The sequence below is a fragment of the Asparagus officinalis genome, chromosome 7 (assembly GCF_001876935.1).
Source record: "Asparagus officinalis chromosome 7, Aspof.V1, whole genome shotgun sequence".
Lineage (NCBI taxonomy): Eukaryota > Viridiplantae > Streptophyta > Magnoliopsida > Asparagales > Asparagaceae > Asparagus > Asparagus officinalis.
The window spans coordinates 150936061-150954546 of NC_033800.1; the positions used below are offsets into that span (position 1 = coordinate 150936061).

General features: G+C 42.5%; 1 protein-coding gene across 1 annotated transcript in view; it reads right to left on the bottom strand.

The window, feature by feature from the left end:
- Nucleotides 1–18486, bottom strand: part of LOC109848428 (B3 domain-containing protein Os07g0563300-like) — a 34308-nt gene that overhangs the window by 3873 nt on the left and 11949 nt on the right. The window contains 1 exon segment of the mRNA XM_020417907.1: nt 5321–5434. Within this exon segment, the coding sequence (XP_020273496.1) occupies nt 5321–5434 (114 nt within the window).

Genomic DNA, 18486 nt, shown 5'->3' on the forward strand with positions numbered 1-18486 from the left:
GAGCCGCCATCATGCCGCTGAGTCGTTGCCACCATGCAAGGAGGGGGATCTGGCCATGATGTGGAAAATCCAGATCTGGGTGTGTAGCTTGGTAGATTCCCTCGACAAGTTAGTCCTAGAACTGATGAGAGGAAGTGTATATCCCACGTTGTTGAGATATATCACTTTCAATTCTTGTTTTCTTTGAGAAACAGGAATTTAGTTGAGATCTTACTCTTGTTGTGCAGCAGAAGTGTTGCCAAAATTTTTATTGCGTACAAGGGTTCGAAGAGAAGAAGGAGAACAGGTGTTTGATCTAGAGCTTGATCGATGGAGGAGATCATCAAGAAGTTGAACCCCGCAGATGTCTCAACTTTGATGCAGCTGATGAAGTTGTCGGCTGGTGAGAGCGCGACAAGGCCACGAGCAAAGTTAGAGCTCCCGCCTATTGATCTGAAATTCGATGGGCTAGCTATATATCTGAGCTGGTCACGTCGGGTGAGGTACACTCTCGCAGGAAGGAATCTGGAGGGGTACTTAATAGGTGAAAAGGCAGAGCCGGATGAGGGTACTGCGGGAAGAGATGAGTGGAAGTCCACTCATATGTTTGTGTACATCTGGCTTCTCAACTCGTTGGTCCAGTCGATTGCCGCCACAGTGGACGGCATTGGGAAGGTGAAGGACGTCTGAGAGAAGCTGAGAAGAACCTATGATGGGATGGGGAATAACCTAAGGGTGTTCCAGATTAAGAGGGAGATTAATGCTACAGTCCAGTGAGATATGACAGTACAAGAGTATGCCACAGAGCTGAAGCGTTTGTGGCTGGATCATGATCACTTCTCACCTCGAGCAAGCTGTAAGAATCCGGAGTGTAAGAAGAGAGAGGCCTTTCTGCAGGAAAGGACTATAGTGTTTCTCCAGGGGCTGGCCTCAGTATTTGATCAGAGGACCGCGATGCTGCTAGCTCAATCGAAGATTCCCACACTTGAAGAGGCAGTCTCAGCTATGATACAAGAGAGTCACATTAAGCTACAGGCTAGGACAGGTGAACTTCCAGGGATGAGGTCAGCATTGGCAATCTCCAACTCAGGTAACACTGCATTCAAGAGGGGGACTCGACAGTGCTATAACTGTGATGATGTAGGTCATCTGAGACACGCTTGTCCTAAGCCACCCAAGGAGGGAAATTCGGGTGGACGTGAATAGTTTGGAGGTCATGGTCGTGGTCGTGATCGTGGCGGTCGATGAGGTGGAAGAGGAGATAACCGAGCAAATCTGATGGTAGCAGAGGGAGAGGAAGAAGTTGATGTGGTCTTCACTGAGGAGGATCAAACGCTCCTGGAGATACTTAGGAGGAAGCAGAGAGCAGCAGGTGATGGATACAAGAAGAGTGGAACTAAGGAGGCATCCACTTCGTTCTTTCCCAGAGGCAACACTGCTACTTACGCTCATCCGACCAAATGTACTGATGACACATATGCTCTTGCTTTTATATCTCCCACTAGGTCATCAGAATGGATAGTCGATTCCGGTGCATCTCGACATGTAACAGGGAATGCTAGTGAGTTCTTATCATATACTAAACTAGCATCGGCTGACAACATCCAGACTGCTGATGGTACATTTCAACCTGTGGTTGGTAAGGGTACAGTTAATTATACAGGTTCTGTAACTTTGTCCAATATTTTGTATGCTCCTTTCTTTCCAGTAAATCTTTTGTCCATTAGTGTCATCATACTCCAACTAAAATGTATTGTTTTTTTTTTTTTGACATTCCCAATGTGATCTTCCAAGAGAAGGGGACAGAATGGAGACTTGGGACTGACACGTGAATTAGTGGACTATGGTACCTGGATCGTGAAGGGCTGGACTTAGCGTTGGTGTCTATGATAGAGAGAGCAGGAGTAGGACCTGAGATGAGTGCTGAGAGTGTGTTGATGCTTCATCACCAGCGCTTGGGACACTCATCCTTTAATGTTTTAAGTAGGTTGTATCCATCTTTATTTGAGAAAGCAAATAAACAGAAACTTGTGTGCGATACATGTGAGTTTGGAAAGCTTACTAGAAGCTCTTATGTTAGTTCTGGTCATAGGAGTTCTCGTGCATTTGACGTGATACATTCTGATGTTTGGGGGTCTTGTTCCACAAGTTCTATGAATGGATACAAGTATTTTGTTACCTTCATTGATTGCTTCTCTCGCGTTACTGGGTTATACTTGATGAAAAATAAGAGTGAAGTGTTCGGTTGCTTCCAAAACTTTTATAGGGATGTTCAAACTCAATATGGAGCAGTGGTGAAGGTATTGAGGTCTGATAATTGGGCAGAATATACCAACAGAGCACTTGGGGAATACTTGTCAGCTTAGGGAATACAACATCAGACCACATGTGTATACACACCAGCACAGAATGTGGTAGCAGAAAGAAAGAACAGACACCTTCTAGAGATGACCAGAAGCATGATGATCGTCATGAATGTCTCAAAGACTCTGTGGGGGCAAGCAGTGTTGACCGCGGCTCAGTTGATCAACAGGATGCCCTCAAAAGTGCTGGAGTGGAAGTCTCCGTGTGAGATATTAAAGGGAGATAATGGTGGGATTCTTTCACTGAAGGTGTTTGGCTATGTGTGCTTTGTGAAGGACAACAGACCATCTGTTGGGAAGCTTGACTCTAGAGCAGTGAAGTGTATCTTTGTAGGCTATTCTGCGACACGGAAGGGGTATGTTTGCTAGAGTCCAGTAGAGAAGAGGTTATTTGTGAGCATGGATGTGCACTTTCGAGAGTTCAAACCATATTACACCATGGAGGTAACTTCACCCTTTAGCGACTCGCCCGATACTGGGAGTATGAGGCGAGAGAGGGAGATTGGTGAGACTTCACGGAATAATGTGGAATCAATTTCTGTATCGATTCCTTAACATGGAGAATTGGCTGAGGAGCAGAAGAGTGAAGAAGAAAAGTAGGAGACGAGAGGTGTGAAGCTCACGGCTCAGGGGGAGCTACTTACATATAGTAGGAAGGGAAAGCAAAGTATGGGGACAGTACCTACAGTGTCACTGGTGTCAAGTCTCTTGCTAATGCTTGCCCCGACTCCTAAGACACCTACACCACCAGATTCCTCCCAAAGTGATATCACTCCTATCCTTACTCCCTTCACACCAATGTTAGTACGGAGGACTACTCGCAGCAATACGAGAAATCCTCCCGATAGATATGGTTGGGATCTTGCCCAGTTTGTATCATATTCTAATATCTCTACTGTACATGGAGCATTTATTGCATCGTTAGACTCTGTTATTGTACTTAATAATTGGTAGGTTGCTAAGGACCCAAAGTGGAAAAAGGTTATGCACGAAGAGATAGGAGCTCTTGAAAAGAACTGCACTTAGGAGTTAGTAAAACTACCAACAGGGAAGAGAGCAGTTGGATGCAAGTAGGTCTTCACTATGAAGCAGAATCCAGATGGACAGGTTGAGCGCTACAAGGCTCGTCTGGTGGTAAAAGGGTATAGTCAGACATATAGCATCGACTATGATGCGATTTTTGTACCGGTGACGAAGATGAGCAAGGTTCGGACCTTGATCTCTCTGGCAGTAAATGGTGGATGGAAGCTACACCAACTAGATGTGAAGAATGCAGTTCTTCATGAAGATTTAGTGGAGGAGGTATACATGGAGATACCATCAGGATTCGGTACAGATCAAACAGTGGACAATGTCTGCAGATTGGAGAAGTCTCTATGGGCTAAAGCAGTCTCATCGTGCTTGGTTTGACAGATTCAGGAGGGTTATGATAGGCATGGGGTACAAGCAAACCAACGCCGATCATACTGTGTTCTTTCGACGGAGTGGAGGCCACATTACCATGCTTGCTGTATATGTAGATGATATGATTATTACAGGGGATGATGAGAAGGAGATTGCTGAACTCAAAGTGAGACTGGGTAAGGAGTTCGGGGTGAAAGATCTTTGCTTACTTCGATACTTTCTTGGGATAGAGATAGCTCGAGGAGCGGAGGGGATTGTCCTCTCCCATAGGAAGTATGCATTGGATCTTCTCAAAGAGATAGGGATGTTAGGGTGCAAACCTACAACTACACCGATCGATCAGAGGTTTAAACTGGGTGCTGAGGGTGGAGAACTGATTGATCGTGACAGATACCATAGGTTGGTGAGCAGGTTGATCTATTTGAGTCACACGTGCCCCGATATCTTTTTTGTAGTAAGCATGATGAGCCGCTACATGCATAATCCGAGGAAGGGTTATATGAACGCAGTGTATCAGATTTTGAGATATTTGAAGAGTGCCCCCGAAAAATAGCTGATATTCAAGAAGAATGATCACGTGAGCATTGAGGGTTATTGTGGCTCTGATTAGGCTAGCTGTGCTGATAACAGGAGGTCCACCTCAGGATATTGTATCTTTATAGGAGGCAACTTGGTCTCATGGAAGAGTAAGAAGTAGTCGGTGGTGGCGAGATCGACAGCTGAGGCAAAGTATAGAGCTATGACCTTGGGAGTTGCAGAGTTGTTATGACTGAAGAGTATGCTGGTGGAGCTAAAGCTAGATCAAGGAGCCAAGATGAAGTTATGGTGTGATAACAAGTCAGCCATCAGTATCGCCAACAACCCAGTGCAGCATGATAGAACCAAACACATCGAGATCGATAGGTTCTTCATCAAAGAGAGTTGGACAGTGGACTGGTGGAATTAGGCCATGTTCCAACTAAGGATCAGACAGCAGACTGTCTGACTAAAAGACTTAGCTCTGTAGATATGGTTAGAGGATGTGACAAGATGGGTTTAGTGGGTATCTTTCGCCCATCTTGAGGAGTGTTGAGATATTAGTATGTGTAGGGGGTTAATTGTAAGTGTGTCTTTATAGGACTCTATATAAGCCTAAGAGACTTCAGTAATAGAACAATGCTTTTAATTCAATTAATACAAATCTCCCCCTCTAGTAATTAATCACTTTGTATTCTCCTGAAAACAAGGTATGATGGAACAGAAATACGTAAATACGCTAACCATGAGTAAACCAAAAACGAAAAAGTGCAGCAACGAAAAAGTGCAGCAAACTAAGTACAAATGTAAATTGTTAATAAAGTGACCCTCAAAGGATGCTTATCATCAAGTGTTTAGCTTGCACTTCTTTACATTATCAGAGATAGCTACTAAACTGAAAGATGGATGGCAGGCTGGAAGACCCAAGTATTAAACTATATCAACTTCATTAAAGTCTATGGCTGACAAAGTACCAGTAGTTTAATGGGACTAAATCCCAGGGGAAGAATAATAACAAGTAAAATTGGTCATGTTCAACTAAGTGTCGGTATAATTACCTGTCAGGATCCCATTTGTTATCGGAGCATGTCCACCTAGAAGGCAGAAGGGCTTCAACCGGAAGCTTACGCCACTTGGAACAATCTCCACATTGAGCCCATTGACTACTTTCACTGCTTGTGTGATGTATGGCATATTATTAGTACAAGGTATCAGCACCAATACCAACAGAGATAGAATACAAGCATGTCGAGCAAAGATGAAAGGTTAAAGAACTAAAATGTAATATGCATCACACATTACTTTTTTAACATAAGAGGCTTACAGAATAATTCAGAGTTGCCCAAATGAGTGGGGGAAAAAGACATTGAAAAGCCAGCTTAGGCACACTATCATATCAAATAGTTTCAATGGTTTATACATTAACATTATTTTTCTGATCACAAAGGAGTCCAAAGTTGCATATCATCAAAAAAAAGGAAAGACTCACCGTGTAACTGTAAAACTAAAAGCAGTGAGCCTAACTAAATAGTGACAGGAAGAAGGAAGAGTAATATAAGTTTTACTGCAACAAATGTTTCATACCCCACACTTACTTTTACGAGACATGCAGAAGTGTTGTATTAATTGCAAAGGATTAAACAATAGCAACCCAAATAAAAAATGTCGCAAGCCACAACACGTACCTGGGTCATTAGATACAACATAAAATGAAAATGAAAAAAATGCTTCATCTTTCATTGGAGCATTTAAGAGAGATGAACTTGTTCTTTAGTTCCACATCACTCAGTTAAGAAGAACTGACCCGGTTAAAATAGTTTTGCTGAATTGACATTGCCGCAGATATGGGCAGGAATATAAAGAGGCATACGTGCCTTTGAAGCTGGTGGGATATTAGTGGGGATTCAGTCAAGTAGCGTTCGGTTGGTGGGGGGTGGGGTGGGGGGAGTAGGAAATCTATTCCTATTAAGCACATGAATTGACAAGCAAAACAAGAAAATTGGATCACAACATAAATGTGTCACAACTCTCCACACATGTATATGGTATGAGTTTTGTGACACATTCCCACATCTGCAGAAAGACTCTCTCCACACATGCTCTACCCACGCTTTCAATTTGTGTCACGCTCCATTTTTGCGACACAAAATGTGATGCAATGTGACTTAAGAAAAAGTATCACCACAAGTTACAAATTTTTTTGTAGTGTTTTTTCCCCATTCAGTAGAACTACATTAAGTAATACATGCTAAACACTAAATTCAGAGAATGTAAGTATTTTCAACACCTTGATTGGATCTTAAGTTTTACTGATATGTTCACCTCTGCAGGTACCGGAGCGGGTAGGGTACAGGACATGGTAAATCTATAAAAGGTATGGTAAGAGCACGCGGCTGCTCATACAGACACACACATACATATAATGAGATCAATATTCATATCACATGTTATGAAACAATTTATATTTATTTTATCATATAGATCTCTAAATTAGATAATTGTTTGCTTTAACCTAATATCCAAAAGACGAAGTTTTGAACTGGGTTCAGGCTAAATCGAACTTAACCTATGTCCAAGGAGTTTCAAGAAGTGCATGTGAAGCATAGGATATACGTTCAAGAAGTACATGACGTGCATTTTAAATCAAAACATGTATTATATAATTGAGTATAGGTTTAAATAAGTATACTAACATCTCTGAGGAGTGTCCATTGAACTTGGTGTTAGTTACACGTATGACACGGGTGCGACACAATACAGCTTCAGATAGAATTGCCCATGAAACATATGTTAGGTCTCTTGTTTTGATGATGATTTTCAAACACCATTATTGGTGCTAATTGTTTGTTAAGTTGTTAAGTGATATTGTACAGGATGTATTTTGTCAAGCAATTTAGTGCCACTATTGGAGGATGGATGGAACTTGCGTCGTAACGATGATATCCAAGGAGGTGGAGGCAAGTTGATGAAGAAAAGCCTTTAAAAGCAACATATACAAGATGAGCTTCATCAACAAATTAATATCTAGCCTCAAGAGTTTTATACATGTGTGAGCAATGTTTGTATCCTTTATTTTCTCTCTAGATCATAATGTAGGCAAGAAACAAAGTAGATAACACCTGAAGCAATTGGGGTTCACACACACATACTTCTAAAATCATGTTTTTGACCAATTTTTGAAAGATAATAAGTTTTTCCTTTTGGAAAATGATATTTCAAATATTCCTTTTCTAGCATGTTTATATTCATGTTTATAAACATTTCCCAAAGTTTTATATTTTTTAGAATTTATTTGCTATTTTTAAAGGCACTTTAAAAATTAAATTTTTATTTCAAAACAGGTCATGTTCATGTTATAGTCGACTGAACAGTGTTATCAGTCGACTAAAGAAACTGCCTGGGAACACTAAAAGTTTCTGCTTAGTTAACTAATGAACCATCAGTCGATCGAAGCAGTGCATTAGTCGAGTGATGAGTTCATCAGTCGGTCGATGAAGTCTGAACGGCCACCAACGGTCAGCTCATCAGTCGACTGAACAGTAACATCAGTCGACTGATGGCACTGTAACGGCTAGTTTCTGTTTCAGCTGAAATTTCAGGATTTTGGATTTTGTTTGGGATTTGACCTATTGTTTGGGGTTCCTATATATACCCTTTTGCCCTCTTCACTTCAGTAACCAAGCAAGCAAGAAAATTTCTTTGAGCTTGTGTTTATTGTGTGTTTTGAGCTTAAACTCTCATTCTTCTCAATTTCGGATTTACACTTTCAATACCCACAACCCCAAGTTTCATTTGCAATCTCTTAATCCTTGCTATAGGGGTGTTTGTGGAGAGATTTTTCCATTTATTCTACTATGTGAGAGCTTGATCTCGAAGAGATTAAATTGTGTGGTTGTGAGATCTCGGGGGAGATCGTTGTGAAGAAGTTATGATTTCCAAACCGGGTGTGTTTAGTGGATTACCATCGGGAGAGGTGGTCGGGGACGTAGGTCATGAGGACCGAACCTCTTGAACACATCAGCGTACAATTTGGCTAACTATTCTCTTATTCTCTCTCTCTCTTATTTATTGCCATATTTATTATTTGTGTTTTGGTATTGCATTGAATTTCATAAATTGCATATTTTTTGTTTGATTACCCTACTCACCCCCCTCTAGGGTAATCTCAACATAGACTAGATCATAGAAGTGTCTAAAGGCCTAAGCATACATTGACTGGAAAAACTTCACTTAATTACACATGCTTCTATCAAGAAAAAAGGAAAACAATTATATTAGTGAAATATAAGCTACAACTAAAATTACAAACTACATGGTCTAACATCAACCATTACCCCCGGGTCAGGGGTGCATGGACACACGATCAAAGATATCAAGCATCGGAGTCACCTGAAAATGGCAAAATTGTAGCCTTCCAAACATCCAATATTTGGATATTCCTACACTTAATTAATATGGATGCAAATAGAAGGGCATCTATTATGTTATGAATATTCACAGTAAATAATTAACAGAGAACTGTGTTTACTCAATACATTTCAGGCTCGAGACCATTCTTTTATAATCGCGAACATGACATGAAATAATTAAACTGGCCACATGGTGTTTTGTAATCCCTGCAGGTATCTTCTACTTCCCACATGGTGTTTGCATTACAGATCCTCGCCAGGGGCCGTATATAGCTGCACTTGGAGCTAACAAACCACTCTATCGTTGTGGGACACGCGCTAGTATATAGATCCAGGCTTCCACTAATATCAAGAAACTCCCTCCAAATAATAAGCACGCAGACGTATAAGAGTTATATATTGATCTCTCGCTAGCTACGATCTCAACAATTCTTTCATTGACACCTCCGCTAGTCCTCGTCTGCACAACAACCCTCTTTCCTTAGCAATGAACACGCATAAAGATTCCTCCTATGGATTTGGCCTCTTCACTTTGACTGTTCAGAAAAGTTGATTTGACCTCCATCTCAAGTGTTTCTCTTCCATAAAGCATTGTTGTTGCCAAGCGATCATATGGTAGCCGGAGCGATACGAGAAGCAAAGAGCAAGGAATTCCCAACAATCAAAGCAACAAGGCAAACTAAGCAACAAGGCAAACTCAGAGATTTAACGTAGTTCGGCCAGCACTCTCTATTTATCTAAGTTGCATGAATATGGGTTCGCAAAAGATCTTATACTAGTATACGCATAACATTAAGCCTTGGGCCGATTTATATGAGCTTTTATGAAGAAAAGAACCAACCTATGACTTTGTGAGCTAGAGAATTAAGTTATGGGCATGTGGCTTTGTGGGCTTGTTAGAGGCAAATGGGTCAATTTATACCCATACCCAAAATCTAAACGACACGCCCATGCTAATCAATTTGCAAAGAGCAGGGAATTCCCAATTTCCCGCTTGCAACCGACCCTCCCATCCCTACTGTTTTCTTTGTTTTTCCAAAAATAAAAAACCTTCAGTCCCTCATCTTCTTAATTTTCTAAGGCTCCAAGAAACTCGTCGGTCGTCCATGCTACTTACTTGCTTCTCAGTTCTCCCAAGTCCCAACTCCTCATCCATTCATCCACCAATGAGGTAAGCTCCAATTTCGAAACCCTAATTTCTTTTTCTTTTCTTTTTTTTAAGTAGTTTTCTTATTAGTTGAATTGTTTAAATCCCAGTTGATTGGTGCGAGTATATATTGTGACGTTGATTTGTTAATTATCATCTAATTACGGATTTTGCTAGAGAGTAGGGATTTAACTTTCAGTTGTTGGGTGCTAAGTTTCCACAAAAAATTTGTTTGGTGCTAAGTTGCTAACCATGACATTCAATCACCCAATTATGCTTGCTAATTTAGAATACTTTTCTTACCAGTTAAATGTGCATTTGTGTGGTGCAAGTATCGTGTTCGTGATATTGATTTGTTATCTTTTCCAAACACTGGTTTTCCCTTCAAGATTTTGCATGTTAATTCGATCTGAGTCTGAAATTTCTAGTTGACTGGTTGGTTCATCATGTGACATACTGATGTTAGAATTGGGGTGTAGATCAAACCTCATTTGCGATGAGGAGCGTCGGCGAGGAGCTCCGATGAGCTCGATGGCGACGCAGGCGAAGCCACAGGCGGCGAGGTCCATGCGATCTTCGGCAGCACGTGCAAGCGCCTCTCCCAAGCTTTGCGTTCGAACCCAGCTCTGCGTTCGAACCCAGCTCTGCGTTCGACCCCCCCCCTCTCCTTTTAGCTCGGCGTTCGAACCCCCTTCAGCCGAACTCTGCGTTCCTCTGGCGAACCCGACCTTTGCGTCAGGGTTATTCGCTGGCGACAGGCTGTCGCCAGCCCTCCATATCCGCCTATATAAACCCCCTCGCCTAGGGTTTCGCTGTTGCTGTTTTTTTTTCCCTCCTCCGATTTTCTCTCTGGCGGCTGCCCTAAAATCGCTGCTGCGATTTTGATTAAATCCCAGCATTCAACAGTGGTTGAGGGGATTTAAGAAGAGAGAAAGAGAACTAAAAGGGGTTTTATATTGTGGGGTTATTCATTTATTCTCAAGTGAGAATTGAAAGGGTTCATACCCTTTGATTATTAACACTGTAGCTACAGTGTTTATTTGAGAAATCTTAGTTTTGGGATTTGCTCCTAAATTGTAATTTCTTGTTTGATTAATAAGAAATTTACTGTATGACTCCCGAGGACGTAGGCAGTTGCCGAACCTCGTTAAAACTTGGTGTACTGTTCTCTATTCTGCGTTTCTGTTGCAATTAGGGTTTCAGTGTTAGATTCCTAACAACTGGTATCAGAGCGTGAAACGATCTAGAGAAAGTCAGATTCAAGTGGGAGCCATGACCACAGATGAAGGGAAAATAAGACTTGAGAAGTTTGATGGAACAGATTTCGGATTCTGAAAAATACAGATAGAGGATTATCTGTATCAGAAAAATCTGTATCAACCACTATCGGGGAAGAAGCCGGATTCTATGAAGGAAGAAGAGTGGAACCTTCTAGATAGACAAGCCCTCGGAGTTATCAGATTGACGTTGACTCGCAATGTTGCGTTCAACATAGCGAAGGAGAAGACCACACTCTAAAACATGTATGAGAAGCCATCAGCCGCAAACAAAGTTTATTTGAAGCGACGGTTATTCAATCTGAAAATGGCGGAAGGCGCGTCAGTAGCACAACACCTCAATGAACTTAATACGGTTACAACCCAATTGAGTTCAGTTGAGATTGAGTTTGATGATGAAGTTCGGGCGTTGATACTTTTGTCTTCCCTACCAGAGAGTTGAAACGCTACAGTCACAGCTGTGAGTAGCTCGTCGGGAAAGAAAAAATTAAAGTTCGGCGACGTTCGTGATTTGGTTCCCAGCGAGGAGATCCGACGGAGAGAGACGGGTGAAGCTACAACCTCTTCAGTATTGCATACAGAGTCAAGAGGTAGAAATTCAACCAGAGGAAACGGACGAGGAAAATCAAACTACAGAGGTAGATCAAAGGACAGGAGGTCCAAATCAAGGAATCCAAACAACAGCTCGAAGGCTATCGAGTGTTGGAATTGTGGAAAGACCGGGCATTACAAGAATCAGTGCAAGAGTGCACAGAGAAGGAGGCGAAGGCAGAGGTGAATGTCACCTCCACCTCAGGAGGAGACGACGCATTGATATGCTCTTTGAAGAGCAAGGAGGAATCTTGGGTGTTAGATTCAGGAGCGTCGTTCCATGCTACCTCTCAGAAAGAATTCTTCGAGAATTATACTCCCGGAAATCTTGGATACGTATATCTTGGTGATGATCAACCATGTGCTATTGTGGGCAAAGGCGTGGTGAAAATTAAGTTGAACGGGTCAGTATGGGAGCTGAAGGATGTCAGACATATTCCCGAACTGAGAAAGAACTTAATATCCGTAGGCCAGTTGGCTGGCGAAGGATATACCACGACCTTCCATGGAGATGATTGGAAGATCTCAAAGGGTGCAATGACGATTGCCCGAGGCAGAAAGACTGGTACCCAATATATGACAGCAGGTGCACGTTGTTCGATCTCAGTTGCAGCAGGCAATGAGACTTCAAAGCTGTGGCACCAGAGACTCGGTCATATGAGTGAAAAGGGGATGAAAATCATGCACACAAAGGGAAAACTCCCAGGACTGCAGTCAGTGGAGATGGATATGTGTGAAGAATGTATACTTGGAAAGCAGAAGAGAGTCAGCTTTCAGACAAGTGGCAGAACCCCCAGGAAGCAGAAGCTAGAGCTCGTTCACTCAGATGTTTGGGGACCAACCACCACTGCGTCGATTGGTGGGAAACACTACTTCGTGACTTTTATCGATGATCACTCTCAGAAAGTGTGGGTCTACTTTCTGAAGCATAAGTCAGAAGTATTTGAGGCTTTCAGGAGATGGAAAGCTATGGTCGAGAATGAGACCGGTCTGAGAATAAAGAAGCTCAGGACCGACAATGGCGGTGAATATGAAGACACCGGATTCAAGAAGTTCTGCTATGAGCACGGGATCAGAATGGAGAGAACCGTGCCCGGCACGCCTCAGCAAAATGGTGTAGCTGAGCGGATGAACCGAACGTTGACAGAGAGAGCCAGAAGCATTCGAGTACAATCAGGCCTACCGAAGCAGTTCTGGGCAGAAGCGGTCAACACAGCAGCTTACTTGATCAACCGAGGTCCATCGGTTCCATTGGAGCACAGAATACCAGAGGAGGTATGGTGCGGAAAGGAGGTAAAACTCTCACATCTTAAAGTTTTCGGTTGTGTAGCTTACGTGCATATTAGTGATCAAGGCAGGAATAAGCTTGATCCCAAGTCAAAGAAATGCACTTTCATCGGCTATGGTGAAGATGAGTTCGGCTACCGCATTTGGGACAACGAAAACAAGAAGGTGATCAGGAGCAGAGATGTGATATTCAACGAGAAGGTGATGTACAAGGACATGCACAAGACTGATGACTCAGAGAGCGAGTCAATATTTGTAGATGCAGATGATGTCCCGAGTAACCTCTCGGAAGAACCCAATGCAGAGGGTCCTCAGCCAGAAGAACCTGTTGGACAAGATGATGCGCAGGAGCCCGACGCACCAGCTCCGATATTAAGAAGATCTTCTCGTCCTCCTGTACCCAACAGGAGATACATGAACTATCTGTTGTTGACAGATGGTGGGGAGCCTGAAAACTTTGATGAAGCTTGTCAGTGTGGAGATGCGAGCAAGTGGGAGTTTGCAATGAAAGATGAGATGAAATCTCTCATATCAAACCAGACGTGGGAACTAGCTGAGTTGCCCACGGGTAAGAAGGCACTTCACAATAAATGGGTGTACCGGGTGAAAGAAGAGCAGGATGGTTCCAGAAGATATAAAGCCCGACTGGTTGTTAAAGGTTTCCAGCAGAAGGAAGGAATTGACTACACCGATATTTTCGCTCCCGTGGTGAAGCTAAATACTATCAGGACCGTGATGAGTATTGTAGCAATTGAAGATCTTCATCTCGAGCAATTAGACGTGAAGACGGCGTTTCTTCACGGAGATCTAGAAGAGGAGATATACATGCACCAGCCAGAAGGTTTCTCAGAAGAAAAGAAGAACCTGGTGTGCAGACTCAAGAAGAGCTTGTATGGCCTGAAACAAGCCTCAAGACAGTGGTACAAGAAGTTTGACGGCTTCATGCACAAGAAAGGTTTCCAGAAGTGCAACATCGATCACTGTTGCTACTTCAAAAGATATCAGTCCAGTTATATCATCCTACTGCTGTATGTTGATGATATGTTGGTTGCAGGAGCAGATATGAAAGATATCAAGAGTTTGAAGCAGCAGCTGTCAAAGGAGTTTGACATGAAGGACTTGGGTCCAGCGAAGAAGATCCTTGGAATGCAAATCACGAGAGATAAGAAGAGAGGTCTCTTGCAGTTATCTCAGACGGAGTACATCAACCGTGTTTTGCAGAGATTTAACATGGGCAACGCCAAGCCTGTGAGCACACCCTTAGCCAACCATTTTCGTCTATCGAAGGATCAGTCTCCTCAATCAGAAGAAGAGAAAGAGAGTATGGCTCAGGTTCCTTACGCCTCAGCTATCGGAAGTTTGATGTACGTAATGGTCTGTACGAGACCAAACATTAGCCGTGCAGTGGGAGTGGTCAGCCGGTTTATGTCGAATCCGGGAAAAGCTCATTGGGAAGCGGTCAAGTGGATTCTGAGATATCTACGAAGCACCACACAGAAGTGTTTGCACTTTGGTAAGGGAGAGGTAGAAGTGCAAGGGTACGTAGATGCAGACTTCGGCGGTGAAGTTGATCACCGAAGAAGCACCACCGGTTGTGTATTCACCGTCGGAACTACAGCTGTTAGTTGGATGTCACAGGTACAGAAGATCGTTACCCTATCCACTACAGAAGCTGAGTATGTTGCAGTGACTGAAGCCAGTAAAGAGATGATATGGCTTTAGGGGTTGTTTACGGAGAAGAATGTTTTGCACAGTGATAGTCAGAGTGCGATACACTTGGCGAAGAATTCAGCATTTCATTCTAGAACGAAGCATATTGCGCTTCGGTACCACTTCATCAGATCCCTGTTGGAAGATGACGTGTTGAAACTGGAAAAGATTCCAGGAAGTAAGAATCCAGCAGACATGTTAACAAAGACGGTGACTGTTCAAAAACTGGAGTTGTGCGCAACTTCAGTTGGCCTTCATGCATAGATAATGAGGGCGGAGCCACACAGAAGAGGAGCTTGATGAGATAGCCTGTTGATGGCGGTTTGATCTCCAAGTGGGAGATTGTTAGAATTGGGGTGTAGATCAAACCTCATTTGCGATGAGGAGCGCCGGCGAGGAGCTCCGATGAGCTCGATGGCGACGCAGGCGAAGCCACAGGCGGCGAGGGCCAGGCGATCTTCGGCAGCACGTGCGAGCGCCTCTCCCAAGCTTTGCGTTCGAACCCAGCTCTGCGTTCGAACCCAGCTCTGCGTTCGACCCCCCCTCTCCTTTTAGCTCGGTGTTCGAACCCCCTTCAGCCGAACTCTGCGTTCCTCTGGCAAACCCGACCTTTGCGTCAGGGTTATTCGCTGGCGACAGGCTGTCGCCAGCCCTCCATATCCGCCTATATAAACCCCCTAGCTTAGGGTTTCGCTGTTGCTGATTTTTTTTCCCCTCCTTCGATTTTCTCTCTGGCGGCTGCCCTAAAATCGCTGCTGCGATTTTGATTAAATCCCAGCATTCAACAGTGGTTGAGGGGATTTAAGAAGAGAGAGAAAGAGAACTAAAAGGGGTTTTATATTGTGGGGTTATTCATTTATTCTCAAGTGAGAATTGAAAGGGTTCATACCCTTTGATTATTAACACTGTAGCTACAGTGTTTATTTGAGAAATCCCAGTTTTGGGATTTGCTTCTAAATTGTAATTTCTTGTTTGATTAATAAGAAATTTACTGTGTGACTCCCGAGGACGTAGGCAGTTGTCGAACCTCGTTAAAACTTGGTGTACTGTTCTCTATTCTGCGTTTCTGTTGCAATTAGGGTTTCAGTGTTAGATTCCTAACAACTGAGATGGAAGGCACGTAAATATTTTAAAGAACTTCATCTTGATTTCTATTTTGACTGACGCAAAACTCAAGTTAAAATTGTTTACTTAATTTTTATTATTTTTTGATTTTGAAATAAGGTTCAATGGTGTAACTTATAGCATATTTTTAATTTCTCAGGTTTTTTAACTGATGGGAAAACCAACTATAATTGATACTTCCTTTAAGAGAAAATCTCTTCCACAACCCACACATAGTAAGCTAAGCATCACGAAACTACGGTTGTTGGTCGCCCTTCAAAGTTTCAAAGATCTAAACTTGAAAAAATCAATCTTTCTTTGGATTCTTTGGAGCGCGATCCTCCTGGATTACGCTCACCAATATGGAATTATGATGCAAACCAAGAAGATGAAACTTGTTGCTAGCATGTAAGAGTCGGGTCCATATCAACTGAAACTTCCGACTTATCCTCTATCAAGTCCAGAGAAGCGTAACTGAAATTTTTGTTATTCTTAGTTTTATATTGTTTCCATCATAACTTGAGTATTCTCCATCTAGTGATGCGGCTTTCTGCTTACCTTGTTATCTTTTAGCAAGTCAACAAAACGCATCGAACATAATACATTTGTTATTGAAGGCTTTAGAGCTTGCATGAAAGTCAAAGATGGAGAAAATTGTGCTTTTCTACAGCATATTCGGAAAAGATCGTAATTCATTCCATAAAAGAGCTATAAAAGTAAGCAATGATGCAATGCATGCTTCTTAACATAACTACAAGGTATTCACACTTCGGAACAAATAGCAATTAATCGGCGAAGACTTCAAGTATCAATTGACGTAGTCCAATGGCTTACGTTCCAGGTTTGTGCTTTCCGTGGTGATGATGAAAGTGTCGATTCTCTTAGTCGTGGCAACTTTATAGAACTGATTAAGTTGTTGGCATCTTACAATGAAAAAGTCTCAGATATTGTTTTAGACAAAGCTCCGGGGAATGCCTCCTATACGTCGTCGCAAATCAAGAAGAAAATTCTTCATGTATTTTCTTGCGAAGTCAAAAGAGAGATTCGAGAAGAATTTGCAAATTTTTTCATCATTATCAATGAATCTCGTGATGTGACAAAAATAGAGAAAATGGCCATCGTTTTGAGATGTGTGGATTGCGAGGGATGCATACGTGAATGTTTCTTTGGCCTAGTTCGTGTATGATACCCCTGCGGCCTTAACTTTGAAGAATGGCCTTTTTTCATTCTCTCTCATCATGGGTTAGATGTTCAAAATATTAGAGGGTAAGAATATGATGAATCTAGCAATATGTGAGGTGAATGGAATGACCTGCAAGATTTAATTCGCAAACAATGCCTATGTGTCTTCTATATTCATTGCTTAGCTCATCGCCGTCAAGTTGTTGCGGTTGCGACATCTCGAGAAGTATCGTATGTACACTAATTTTCTCTAACTTGATTATCATCATCAACAATGCTAGTGCATCAAGCAAACGTAATGATGAATTGAAGGAGGGTAAGATAATGAATTTGCATCGATGATTGCAAAAAATAAAGATCAGACCAGGAGAGGGCTTTGTAGGACTGACAGAACAGTTGATGGAGCATGTGGAACGTTTTGGATGGTCGGCGGTCGACCGCGAGATCGTGGCGGTCGATCGCGTTCGTGCACGGGGCCTCACTGTGCCTCTAGATCTTTGGCGATCAACCGTGACGGTCAACCGCATTTTCTTCTGGAGTTTGGGCCTGTTTTTGGAGTTGGTACGATCGACCGTGGCAGTCGACCACGATGCCTGCATTGTCGACCGTCACGGTCGACCGTCGAAACGGTTTGGGCTGAATCTGGGTTTCAGACCCGTTTCGTTTTGGATTGTTATAAATACCTAAGGGGTGTTTCTAGGGTTTGGTGCTCAAGGGTTTTGAGCTAAAATAGAGGGGTTTTGTTGGGCTTCTATTGTAGGAGCATTTAGAGAGATCAAGTGTGATTTGAAGAGGGTTTTTTGTGAGATTTGTAACCCTAGTTGTATTCCATTGAATTCTAATAGTGAAAACTCCCTCATCCTTGCCCCGTGGACGTAGGCATCTGCCGAACCACGTTAAAACTGGTGTATCTTGTTTGTGACATTGATTTGGTGTGTTTGCTCTTCTCTCTCGGCTATTTGGTATTGGATCTCGGCATCGAAGGTTTCCCCAACAAGTGGTATCAGAGCTCCGGGCAACGCTTGGGCTTTTTGGAGTAGATCAGTTGGGAAGTTCATCTAAAACTTTGGTTGGTGTTAAAGGTAGGATCTTTGTGGTAAAGTTTCTATCTTTTCAAGTTGGATCTATTTCTTGTTTGTTCCGTAATTGTTATTGGGTGCTTTGAGATATATGACCGGAAAAGATAAAGGTGGGGAGGGTTCTTCTAGTGTGAAGACCGTCCAAAGTTTAGGTATCCATTCTATGAAGATAGTGTGGAGAAGTTCGATGGCACAAATAATTTTGGACTTTGGAGATGCGAAGTCTTAGATGCGCTAAATGCGTAAAATTTAGAAGATACATTGGAGTTGGACAGGAAACCGGACGATATTGATGAAAATGTTTGGAAGAAAATGAATAGAACGGCGTGTGGTGTGATTAGGTCTTGTCTTATTCAAGATCTAAAATATGATGTGATGAATAAGACTTCGGCAAAGAAGATTTGGGAGGTCCTAGAAAGCAAATATTTGACGAAGAGC